Below are 13,301 nucleotides of genomic sequence, written 5' to 3'. Positions count from 1 at the left end.
TCTCTAAAAAGTAATAAAAAAAAGAAAAAAAACGAAAAAAAATTAAAATAAAATGAATAAATAAATAAAAAAATTTTTTTTAAGTGAATAAAGAAAAATCTTTAAAAAAATAAATAAATGAGAAATGAGCAATAAATCTGCCAAGAAGTACAGAGGGCCCAGGTGATATGCCAACTGAGGGATGATCTATCATTCCTTGCCCTTGCAAGTCCTGGGTGCCTGTCTTCAGGACCAAAGGTGGAGTTTACCTTGGTTGGGAATGCACAGTGGTTCAAAACCCAGGCTGCATTCAGAATCATCTGGGGCACCTGTTAAAAATCAAGCTTCTCTAACCCTACACCTGGAGATTCTGATTTATATCAGGGTGCGGCTAAGAATTTTTAATTAGCACTCCAAGTAATTCTGATGCAGCCAGTAGAATGGCATCTGGAAACCAAGCAACTCATCAGGATTATCTGATATACCTTTTAAAAATACAGATTCATGAGCTCCTGTCCAAACCTAGTGAATCTCACTATACTCACATCAATAAAAATAAATGCTTCACATTTGAGTCTTTTTTCAGTCAACTTTCCAGCAAATGCTTGTAAAAAAGAATTTCAGTACAACCCCAGCTACACCAGGATTGAATCCAAGGACCCTGGAAGTCCAGAGGTAGTGGCGTTGGTCAAACCCCTAATGAATGGCTATTCATTAAAAGACAACTGACTACTCTTTTAAACTGCTCTTGGAAGGAAAGCCAAGTGAAAAAAAACTTTTCCTGTTTCTTGTTCCTCTAAAGAACTTTCTAATTTCAAAGTCTGTCTTTAAACAGCTTCTAACAAATATAAGCATTATGTATGTACATCATCATGTTATTATACATATTTAGATACATTACTTTTTTAGATCACAGTTTTAAATAATATACATTCATTCATGTTACAAATAGTATTAGCACTAGCGTATATATAAACATATATGACACAATGTTACTGCATTGTATTTTGCTTTTCAAAGGCCTGGGACATACTAAAAACTAGTGTTACAAGCTTGTGAGAAGTGAAGCCAGCGAGGCCTAGTTCAAACCCTGCCTCTGAAACTTAGGCTAGTTGTACAAATTACAGGTAAAACTTTCTAAAACTTGGGGTATTTTTCTTCTCTAAATGCTAATAATACCACCCATCTTGCTGGGCTGTCAAAAGAATAAGAATTGGAAGTAAAATACATATAGTTCTGATTTAGAGCCAGCATTCAATAAATAGTAATTATTCTCATTGTTCTTATCCAAATCTCCATCCCAACCCCTTCCCAATAAAAGTGAAATTAGCCCTCTAAAAGTGCTCAAGATATCGGGGTATGTGTTGAAAACCTGAGTATACCAGCCATGGTAAGAACTGTGAAAAGAAACTCTACTTAAGGAAACCTTGCAGGTCATAATAATGTGAAGAGTCCTTCATTACAAAGCACTCAGATGCTCAACAAATAACAAAAGATATATTTTTAAGTGTACTGCTGGGATCACAAGAAGATAAAGAGGTTCTCAAGGATAAGAGGAAAAAAAGAAAAAGAACTATAACATAAACCCCAGTAGCAAACTAACTGGTAAGCCCACACTGCCCTGGGGGCAATACCATTGGCTCCCGGAAGCTGAAGGTCTTGGAAGGGAAATGGAGCCTGGGATTTCGAACCAGGAACCTCAGCGTTCTAGGCCAATACTCTATCCACTGCACCACCACAGGTAAGGCTGGGATTACGTGCTTTATGTTATGTGTGGTAAAAGCATTGCCTCTGATGACAGACACACTTGAACTTGAATCCTGGATAACCAAGTACCACTCTATGATACCTACCTATTAAGATTATTTTGAAATAAATTCATACACATATGTATTCATGTGCATATCACATAAAAGAGTTCTTAGTATACAAAATGCACTCAAATAAATAGTAGCTATTGTGAACATTTATAGAGCATTTTCTGCGTGCCAGTGGTGATGCTAGACTCTTTGGGACACAAAGATGGATAATGATTCCTTGTTAGGATACCCTCTTGCATGTTTGTTTTGTGCCATTTATCTATATAATTGTACTTAATTTTCCCAACAGTCTTATAAGGTACTGTTTTCTCCCTTGGCCAGATGAGCAAACTAATAGTTAAGTGTTTTGGTACAATTCACACAACTAGAAATGAAAGTGAGACTACAATTTGGGTGCTATACCACCCCAGACCCTGTCTTAATTACCTCACCTCTCCCTTAGATGAGAAGATTCACATTTAGCTCCCCAGAGAAGATGCAGTTGGTAGCCTTTCCTTTTTTTTTTTTTTTTTACCAAAAAGCAGTAAACTCTAAAAATAGTGGGTTTCACAATCATAGACTATAACCTAAGACCATTCAACTGAATTCTGTGCTAAGTTCTGAACCTCTCAGTTTTTGTTCCTTCTTCAAGAGGGAAAGTAACAATCTGATTATGAGTTTGCAATGGGTCAAACGTTGTGATTGTCCTGGGTAAATACTTTTGTAGGTATTATTTAGGAATAGATATATTCTTAGGAATTTAAACCTTGTTTACTTTCTGATGATGAGATATTATACCATATTTCCCCATGTATAAGATGCTCCCATGTATAAGTCACCTTAACTTTGGGGCCTGAAATTTGAAACAAAAAAAAATTACATAAAGTTATTAAACTCAAGTTTTGTTTATCATAAAATTCATACAACTCGCCTGACCAGGCGGTGGTGCAGTGAATAGAGCATCGGACTGGGATGCAGAAGACCCAGGTTCGAGACCCCAAGGTCGCCAGCTTGAGCGCGGGCTCATCTGGTTTGAGCAAAGCTCACCAGCTTGGACCCAAGGTCACTGGCTTGAGCAAGAGGTTACTCGGTCTGCTGAAAGCCCATGGTCAAGGCATATATGAGAAAGCAATCAATGAACAACTAAGGTGTGGCAACACAGAATGAAAAACTGATTGATGCTTCTCATCTCTCCGTTCTTGTCTGTCTGTCCGTCCCTGTCTAACCCTCTCTCTGACTCTCTGTCTCTGGAAAAAAAAAATTCATACAACTCCTCATCACTGTCAAAACTCCCATTAGCTTATCCTCATCTGTGTCTGATGACAAATCACTGTCAAAACTCTCATTATCTTATCCTCATCTGTGTCTGATGACAAATCACTGTCTTCAACAATGAGCGCAAAACAAGCACAAAAAAGCGGGAAATGCAAGTAAAAAAAATCTACAACCACTGTATAAGACACACCAGTTTTTAGACCTCAAATTTTTGGAAAAAAGGTGTCTTATACATGGAAAAATACGGTAATAGATAGTTGGATGAGACTTAACAGAGTGGCAGATTTGATTTAAAGAAGGAAGCACTTTCTAAAATGTTCTTACCCAACCAAGTTGAATGAAGTGTGGCCATTCAAAGTTTAAGACTACCTGTCAAAACACCCGATCAGGCCCTGGCCAGATTGCTCAGTGGATAGAGTGTCAGCCGGGCATGAGATGTCCTGGGTTCCATCCCCAGTCAGGGCACACATGAAAAGCATGACCATCTGCTTCTCTTTCCCTCCCTCTCCCCATCTCTCTCTCTTCCTCTCTGGCAACTGGCAGACCAGGTGCTGAGGATAACCCTGGTTGATCTGAACATCTGTCCCAGATGAGGTTGCCCGGTGGATCCCTGTCGGGGCACATGAAGGAGCCTGTCTATATACCCTTCTCTCACTTAAAAAGAAAACAAAACCAATCAGAAAAGCACATCAGATCATTCTCCAACAGATACTACAAATTATATTGTGGTAAAGAGAAAAGAACTGTACCCAGGAAGATATAGGAATTACCTTTTAACCCTGAAAATAATAGCAAAAACTAGGAGTTCTTGTAAACAATACTGAGATCATGTAAACAACTAAGAAAAGTTATTGCTAGATTCTCCATTTCATTTAAAAAAAAGGCACTCTGGATTTTCTCTGGATAAAAAATAGACTAGAAAAGGGGCGGAAAAGGACTCTTTCTTTTATAAGCACAGCCGCCTTATAGAAATGATTTTTACACTGCCACAACTTTATTCACTATTTATTTGAGGGCTCTTTTATCTTTTGCTAACCTGCTCAAAGCTTGAAACTAAGCAGGTGATTTTAAGTAAAATGATGTGTAAAACTTGGGTTTTATTACCCTCAAGTTGAAAACAGCTGATGATGAAGACATTGGGTAGCTCAAACAAAAAATTAACTCATGAATAATTTCAACACAAAGCAATACCTTTTCACTTCAAAAGGAAGAAGACATTCTTATATTCCTTTTAAAATGAATCACTTAAATCCAGAAGAGATTTCAGAGATTATTTCACCAGTGTCTTCAAGCACTGTCATTCAGTCACTTGTTTACATTTTTTTCTCACATCGCTATTTCTGCTCATATCTATTGCGGCTCTAAATTCATCGAATTGTAAGTCATCATCATATTTTTCTGCCCTATGACTACCACAACTTTAGGACAAGGACTAGACAGAAAAATTCAAAACCTCCAATGCTCATCACATTCAAAACATCGTAACAGCTTTGCTAAACCAATAAAATGAGTGAAAACGAATTAAAATATTTCTATTCCTGCTGCTTAAATAAGGGTTTGACTCAACCAGTCTACATGCAAGACATCTCCACTTCTGGCATAACAGAAGCACAAGAAAGGGGCTAGGCGATTGTAAGGAAAAGTTTTTGCAAATCAAGAAAAATATCTCTAATATATTCCACACAGTTTCAAATTCTCCTTGGGAGAAAGGAAGCCTTTCAAGGGCTAAAGAGATTGGGCTTGAATAGATCATTCTGAGAATTTCTTCCAATACTCAGATCCGATGAGAATTCACAATTCAAAATACCGCATTACCAAAACAGCAATAAGAACTAAATTTCTTGATGTTAGGAACATTTTTCCATATAAGAAACTTGCAGATTTTCACACTCAGGGTGGGAGTCGAGGGTTTTTTTCAAAAGGGAAAACAGAAGCGCTCAGGAGAGCCGGCCTCTGGTCACTCAGCAGCCAGGCTGCCGGACCAGGATGGACACCAGCCTCTCCGGTTCACTCGACCTTCACGAGGACTCGCCGGAAGCAAGAACTGAGCGGAGAAACTTAAACTTCAGTATTTAGAAAATGGGAATTATAACCAAACTTTTATTTTAAGAGGGATATCTTTACTTCCGGAATGCTCTGATAACTGACCTCCAGGGCAAGTTCGGCCCTCGGCGGGTTCCTGCCCAAGCAAGGTCCTTTGGGGGAAGGGTCAAAAAGAGGGCAGGTGGCCAGGAAACCTCTGGGGAAAAGTCCCGGGCTGACTCCCTTTGCAGCCGCAGAGCCGGAGCACCTGCAGGGCACTGGGCGCGTCCCTCACCTGCGCCAGCCGCCCGCTCACCCCTCCCCTCCCGAGGCACTGACCTGGGGGGGCTGCGGGTGACCGGATCCTGAAGGGGGCCGTCTCGGCCCATCCCAGCTGTGACGAGGGCCTGCTCCAGGGTCTGGGGGTCCCAGGCAACAGGTAGGAGGGGTTGGATTTCCGCCGGATCGCCACTCGCCTGAAGTCGTAGCTGCCCTTGCTGCTCCCGGTGCCGGGGTCGCCCGCGGCTCCGCGCTCTCTCCCGCCCGGATCTGGACGCGAGTGGACGCTCGGTGGGCTCCTCACGGGCAGCCCGACCCGGGGGGGCGTCGCCTGCATGCCCACGGGCGGCGCGACCCGGGAGGGGGGGCTCCGGGGCGGCCTCGCCCCCGCGCCCCTGTGCTGCCGCGGCTCCGTGGCCAGTGCTCCCTCGTCCCTTCCTCGCCGGGATGCTGAGGGCCACGCAGAACTCGGCGCTCCGGCTCTGCGGCTCCGGCTCTCACCTAACGCCGCCGCGCCCGCGACCCGCCCAGGATGGCCTCCGCCCACTATTCTCCGGAGCCGAGCGCCCGAGGCCCCGGGGCGGGGCTGGGAGAGCGAGCCTTCAGGCGGTTCGCGCAGCCGGGGCCGCCCCCTCCTCCTGCAGCCGGGAGCGCTGCCAAGGACGCGCAGTGCCTAGTGGCGCGCCCCGGGCTCGGCCCCAGCGCGGGTGGCCTGGCGGCTCCGCCCCGCCCCGCCCCGCCGCCTCCCGCCCGCCCATTGGCCGAGAGGAACCGCGCGGCGCTCACCTGCGGCGGCACACCTAGGGTGTGAGGCAGGTCTGCCGCGCACACCTGCGGGCCACGCAATGGATTGGGGGGGGGGGGGGGTAGATAATTATAGTTTCTTTAGACTTTGCCCAGTGGCTTGCTGCTCTCATACACTTACATGACAGTGGTCTTACTTGTGTCTCAAGCTACGGTATTTGAGCCCTTAATAACAATCTTATTTATGTCGTAGAGCTATACAGTGAGTTAAATATATTTCAGATAAGAAAACCAAGATGTGGAAGCGACAATAGGTCACATAGCATTGCAGAGCTAGAATCCTTAGGGGAGTCTCTGCCCAAGGTCATTCCTCATCTTGCAGAATCAAATCATTTTGTCAAGAGCATGGGGCCAGAGAACCCTGAAGGTGTCTCCGTGGAAGTAAAAGAGAAGAGGTGCAGCTATCAATCCATAGGTTCCACAGGTTCCAGAAGGTTCAAACCTTCATCACCATGAACTTTCAGGACTTCATTAGTAATGCACTTTAGAGTCTTTTTAACTTGTCAAGTAATTTTCTTTAATGTCAGCTAAATACCAAGTGGAAAAAATACATTTTTAAATTATTAGTTTGCTTACCTGCACTTTAGAATTCACTAGTCTCTCTAGTAACAAAGAAACTGTGTTCTAAAACTGCAGAGATAAGAAGGGACAGGACAGCAGGCTAACGAAGTGCTTGAGCTCAAGCAGAAAGAGTTCCCCAGCCATCCCTTTCACCTAGGAAGCCATCCCACGTTTATTCAAATTGCCCTTCACCAAGGTAACGTCTCCTCCCGCTCCCTGAAGTGTGTAGCCCATAACCAGTCCTCCTCAATAAACCGATGATTTTTAGAAAGAGGGAGATACAGAGAGAGAGGAAGGGAGAGAGATGAAAAGCATCAACTCATAGTTGCATCACTTTACTTGTTCATTGATTGCTTCCTATAGATGCCTTTGGTGAGGGGGCTCAAGCCCAGCCAATGACCCCCTTGTACAAACCAGAGACCTTTGGGTTTATGCCAGCCACCTTGGGAATCATGTTAATGATCCCACTTTCAAGCTGGTAACCCCAGAAACCAGGGGACCCAGCGTTCCAGTTCCACACTCTATCCACTGTGAAACCTCTAGTCTCCAGTCAGACCCTCAGGAAATCTTTTAAGAGGGCAGTTCAACAGCCTGACCAGGCGGTGGTGCAATGGCTAGAGCGTGGGACTGGGATGCAGAGGACCCAGTTTCAAACCCCGACATCGCCGGCTTGAGTGCGGGCTCATCAGGTTTGAGCAAGGCTCACCAGCTTGAACCCAAGGTCGCTGTCTTGAGCAAGGGGTCATTCGGTCTGCTGTAACCCCCCACCCCCATCAAGGCACATATGAGAAAGCAATCAATGAACAACTAAGGTGCCACAATGAAGAATTGATGCTTCTCATCTCTTTCCCTTCCTGACTGGCTGTCCCTCTCTCTGTCTCCCTGTCTCTGTCACATACACACACACACACACACACACACACACACACGACAGTTGAACAATCTCAGTCTCCTTGACTGCTACTCAAGGAGAAAGAAAGAACTGCCCTCCTAATATTTAAAGCATACATTCAGACCAAGTTCAAAGGAGCTTTTGCTCCCTTCAGATTTATTATCCCTATATCACTGCATTGTACCTAGTTATAGTGTCTCCTTCTGTGGAATTGTGGTGTTTTCTTCTATGCCATATCATAATGGAAATTATTTTTAAAAGTAGTTTCTTTTTTTTAATGTTTATTTATTTTAGAGTAAGAGGAAGGGACAGAGGGAGAGACAAGAACATTGACATGTTCCTGCCCTGACCAGGAATCAAACTGGAAACCCCTGCACTTCAGGACAATGCTCCAACTGAGCTATTGAGCCAGGGCTAAACAAATAGTTTCAAATATAAAATAATACTGAAAGGAGTTTTATCTCCATTTACATAAGTTCACTACAATTTAAATACAAATTTATAACATAATTTGCTTCAATAAAAAGGTAGTGTTGCAAATAATAATACTGAATTAGCAACTTAGCTTAGAGAAACTTATTTTTCTGAGAAAAGACACTGGCAGTCTTCTCCTTTAGAAAACTCGTTATTAAAGCCTGACCAGGCCGTGGCGCAGTGGATAGAGCAGGCATGGCCAACATACGGCCTGCGGGCCGGATCTGGCCCACGTAATGAGTTTATATGGCCTGCGATTAAATTTTTAATATTCTTCACTACTTTAAAATCTCAGCTACTCAGAAACAGAAGCATCTTTGATTATTGGAAATCGAGATATTTAAGAAGATAGTGATACGCGGAAAAGAATTCCACGTGTGACTAATTTAGGGTTAACTTCCAATAATTGGTCGAATGGATTCGTGATACTTCTTTATTTTTTAAAAAAATACCATTATAACCTGACCTGTGGTGGTGCAGTGGATAAAGCGTTGATCTGGAAACACTGAGGTTGCCGGTTCAAAACCCTGGGCTTGCCTGGTCAAGGCACATATGGGAGTTGATGCTTCCTGCTCCTCCCCCCTTCTCTCTCTCTCTCCCCTCTCTATAATGAATAAATAAAATCTAAAAAAAAAAAAATACCATTATAAAGATTTATAGGGGCCCTGGCCGGTTGGCTCAGCGGTAGAGCGTCGGCCTGGCGTGCGGGGGACCCGGGTTCGATTCCCGGCCAGGGCACACAGGAGAGGCGCCCATTTGCTTCTCCACCCCCCCCTTCTTCCTCTTTGTCTTGTCTCTCTCTTCCCCTCCCGCAGCCAAGGCTCCATTGGAGCAGGGATGGCCCGGGTGCTGGGGATGGCTCCTTGGCCTCTGCCCCAGGCACTAGAGTGGCTCTGGTTGAGGCAGAGCGATGCCCTGGAGGGGCAGAGCATGGCTCCCTGGTGGGCAGAGCCTCACCCCTGGTGGGCGTGCCGGGTGGATCCCGGTTGGGTGCATGTGGGAGTCTGTCTGTTTCTCCCCGTTTCCAGCTTCAGAAAAAAAAAAAAAAATTTATAGGCCCTGGCCGGTTGGCTCAGTGGTAGAGCGTCGGCCTGGCATGCAGTAGTCCCGGGTTTGATTCCCGGCCAGGCCACACAGGAGAAGCGCCCATCTGCTTCTCCACCCCTCCCCCTCTCCTTCCTCTCTTTCTCTCTCTCCCCCTCCTGCAGCCAAGGCTCCATTGGAGCAAAGTTGGCCCGGGTGCTGAGTATGGCTTCATGGCTGCTGCCTCAGGCGCTAGAATGGCTCTGGTTGCAACAGAGCGACGCCCCAGATGGGCAGAGCATAGCCCCCTGGTGGGCATGCCAGTGGATCCTGGTCGGGCGCATGCGGGAGTCTGTCTGACTACTTCCCCATTTCCAACTTCAGAAAAATACAAAAAAAAATAAAGATTTACAACTTTTGTACTCGTCTGTACTCAATATGAACTGTTTGACGTTTAGCAGCGATGTGAAACCCACATTCTTTTAGGCGGAGTTTGCCAGTGCGCACCCAAGGTCAAACAATTCATTATTTTTGTGGTCAAGTGTGCTGAATCAAGTGGCACTGTGCATAAACAATAGCTGCAGTTGATAACTGGAAACGTGTCCAGTCTGTTTGTAAAACAAAATAATTGTTTTATTTGTGATATAACCCCTTCAAACTCATTCTATTAATTAAATATTGCTTCAATTGATTGTGATACAGTTTGGATATTTATACAGTATATAATTGTATTTTAATTAAAAATATTTTTATTAAAATAATATATTAAATTTTTTCACTCACATTTATTCATAAACAAATTACATAATAAAATTTTGTTTACTTAAATGAATCATTTTTGTATTTAACATTTTTTAATTTTAATATTTCATCCGGCCTGTGAAAAAAGTTTTCTTTCTAATCTGGCCCAGGGGCAAAAACTGTTGGCCATGCGTGGTATAGAGCCTCGGACTGGGCTCTAGTTTGAAACTCCAAGGTAGCTGGCATGAGCATGGGCTCAGTACCTTGAGCGAGGAGTTGCTGGCTTGAGTGTGGGATCATAGATAGGGCCTCATGGTCGCTGGCTTGAGCCCAAAGGTTGCTGACTTGAAGCCCAAAGGTTGCTGACTTAAAAAAAAAGTCGCTGGCTTGAGCCCAAGGTCACTGGCTTGAGCAAGGGGTCACTCACTCTGCTGTAGCCCCCTGGTCAAGGCACATATGAGAAAGCAGTTAATGAACAACTAAGGTGCTGCAATAAAGACTTGATGCTTCTCATCTCTCTCCCTTTCTGTCTGTCTGTCCCTATTTATCCTTCTCTCTATAAAAAAAAAAGGAAAATTGGTTACTGATGAAGCTTAAAGTACCCCCCAATACTTTTTCTGTAGATCACTCTCTATAGAGAACTGCTGTAAACACATTTACCACAAGTATTTGAGCAGCAGTTCAGTTTTTCTCCATTTGAATATTTTAACTTGTTTACATTATTCACATTTCTATATCTTTCTAGGTTCAAGTTGTTTGCATTTGCATAGTAATATATCAGTTGAAATCTGTAGATGTCTATATTTTCAGATGGAATTTTTTATAATATACATATCACCTAACATTATTACCTCTATCGATGTTACTGCTGCTGATTACTTTCTGATAAAAACCATTTCTAAGGGACTTTGCATTTCATGACTACATTTTACAACAATGGATGAGTCAAAAGGACTTTATTTGATCTCAAGTTATCTTAGAGTAGAACAAAGTATTGAATATAATCTTGTACATATAGTCTTAATATACTATTTTATTTGTTTATACAGTTAATAGGAAGTTTGTCAGTAATTCATTAACATATGTTGCATGGGAACTGTGCTAGGTCCTGAAATACAGGGAGGCACACGACACACAGATGTTCATACTCCATATCCCTGCAGCCAAGACAATGCTAAGAGCTGACCAAATCCTGTATCATTTTCCTTGGGCACACAAGGAGACTGATTTAAACCTTCCCTTGCAGTTAGGTGAGCAGAGGTGGTTTGTATCACCTTCAGACCTGGTTTCTGCACCCTTGGCATGAAACTCTCTACTCTTCTGCACGCACTGGCATGCATGCCCAGGGACCTGTGGAGGAGCCTGGCATCCTGGCCCATGGGAGAGCCACTATAAACAGAGGAACTGGCGGCTCAGAATGACCCCTTTCCTGGGAATAAATATAATAACAGGAAGACTATGGGCTGATTCATGTTCCTTAAATGTAACATTTTTATTTTCCAGTGTGGCAAAAATTATATGTAGATTGATGCCTTTTAATTCTAGTTCAGATGTTTTAAACATTCTATTGAATTTCATCAACATAACCTGTCTCAAATTGATCTCATTCCTAATAAACAAAATAAAACCAAAAAAGAATAATAAAAATAAAAATAATAAATTAATAAGCTGCTTCAACTACTGGTGGAACATCACTTCCCAAACTACAATTAAATAGAATCAACAGTTTACAGCAAGTTTATTATTTTAATATTACTAGAAAAGAATGGAAAACTTTTCTCACTTTAATAATAAATTATGTTATTTCCTCAGTAAATGAATTATAGATGTATTAGTTATTTTATTTACTTTGATGCTATCCCTAAGTAAGAAATCACATAAATGTCATTAAAGATGAAAAGGTCAGGAAAAGGCATAAAGGATGCTGGCTTATATAGTAGCATTAAGGAGCTGATATGCACACTATAATTTCGTAAAGATCTAAATTGAAGAAGAGAATATAGTCATTTTAAGAGAAATTTAGTAAAAATGTGATATTTTGAATTGGTACAATTTTTTTTTTTTTTTGGAAGAGAGAGAGAGAAAGTGATAGACAGACTGGAAGGGAGAGAGATGAGAAGCGTCAATTCTTCATTGTGGCACCCACGTTGTTCATTGATTACTTTCTCATATGTGCCTTGACTGGGGGGCTACAGCAGACAGTGACCCCTTGCTCAAGCCAGTGGCCTTGGGCTCAAGCCAGAGACCATGGGGTCATGTCTATGATCCCACACTCAAGCCAGTGACCCTGTGCTCAAGCTGGTGAGCCTACGCTTAAGCCAGATGACCCCGCACTCAAGCCAGTGACCTTGGGGTTTCAAACCTGGGTCTTCTGCCTCCCAAGCTGACACTCTACCCACCTGTACCAAGACCTGGCCTTTGATCATTTTTTAAATTGGGTTGTTTACCTTCCTGGTGTTGAGTTTTAAAAGTTCTTTATAAATTTTGGTTATTAACCCCTTCTGAGACATATCAGCGAATATGTTCTCCCACTGAGTGGGCTATTTTTTTATTTTGTTAATGGTGTCTTTTGCTGTGCAAAAACTTTTTAGTTTGATATAATCCTATTTGTTTATTTTGTCCTTTATTTCACTTGCCTGTGGAGATATATTGGCAAAAATATTGCTATGAGAGAGATAGGAGAGTTTACTGCCTATATTTCCAACATTTTTATGGTTTTGTGACTTACATTTATGTCTTTTATCCTTTTGAGTTTGTTTTTGTGAATGGTGTAAGTTGGTGGTCTAGTTTCATTTTTTTGCATATACCTCTCCAATTTTCCCAACACCATTTATTAAAGGGACTGTCTTTATGCCATTGTATACTCTTGCTTCCTTTGTCAAATATTAATTGACCTTACACAATGGGTTTATGTCTGGGTTCTCTGTTCTGTTCCATTGATCTGTATGCCTGTTCTTATGTCAGTACCAAGCTGTTTTGAGTACAATGGCAGTAGTCTAACTTGATATCAGGAAGCGTAATACCTCCCACTTTGTTCTTCATTTTCTTCTTCTTTTTTAGATTTTATTTATTTTTAGAGAGAGAAGAGGGAGGAGCAGGAAGCATCACCTCTCATATGTACCTTAACCAGATAAGCCCAGGGTTTTGAACCAGTGACCTCAGTTTTGCAGGTTGATGCTTTATCCACTGCGCCACCACAGGTCAGGCCTGTTCTTCATTTTCAAGATTGCTGAAGCTATTCAGGTTCTTTTGTGGTTCCATATAAATTTTTAGAATATTTTATTTTATTTTTTTTATTCATTTTTTTTTAGAGAGGAGAGGGAGAGACAGAGAGAGAGAGAGAGAGAGAGAGAGAGAGAGAAGGGGGGAGGAGCTGGAAGCATCAACTCCCATATGTGCCTTGACCAGGCAAGCTCAGGGTTTCGAACCGGCGACCTCAGCATTTCCAGGTC

General features: G+C 42.6%; 1 protein-coding gene and 1 long non-coding RNA gene across 2 annotated transcripts in view; one reads left to right on the top strand and one right to left on the bottom strand.

The window, feature by feature from the left end:
• The window catches only part of FGD4 (FYVE, RhoGEF and PH domain containing 4), a 283,378-nt gene extending 277,454 nt beyond the window's left edge, over positions 1–5,924 (bottom strand). Inside the window, exon 1 of the mRNA XM_066258073.1 lies at positions 5,415–5,924. Coding sequence (XP_066114170.1) covers positions 5,415–5,691 — 277 coding nt within the window. The 5' untranslated portion in view covers positions 5,692–5,924. The remainder of the gene's footprint in view (positions 1–5,414) is intronic.
• Positions 5,384–13,301, top strand: part of LOC136324761 (uncharacterized) — a 50,969-nt gene continuing 43,051 nt past the window's right edge. The window contains exon 1 of the long non-coding RNA XR_010729136.1: positions 5,384–5,514. This is a non-coding gene — a long non-coding RNA (uncharacterized lncRNA). The remainder of the gene's footprint in view (positions 5,515–13,301) is intronic.

This window comes from Saccopteryx bilineata, chromosome 2 (genome assembly GCF_036850765.1).
Source record: "Saccopteryx bilineata isolate mSacBil1 chromosome 2, mSacBil1_pri_phased_curated, whole genome shotgun sequence".
Lineage (NCBI taxonomy): Eukaryota > Metazoa > Chordata > Mammalia > Chiroptera > Emballonuridae > Saccopteryx > Saccopteryx bilineata.
This window is presented reverse-complemented; position numbering and strand designations above follow the sequence as displayed.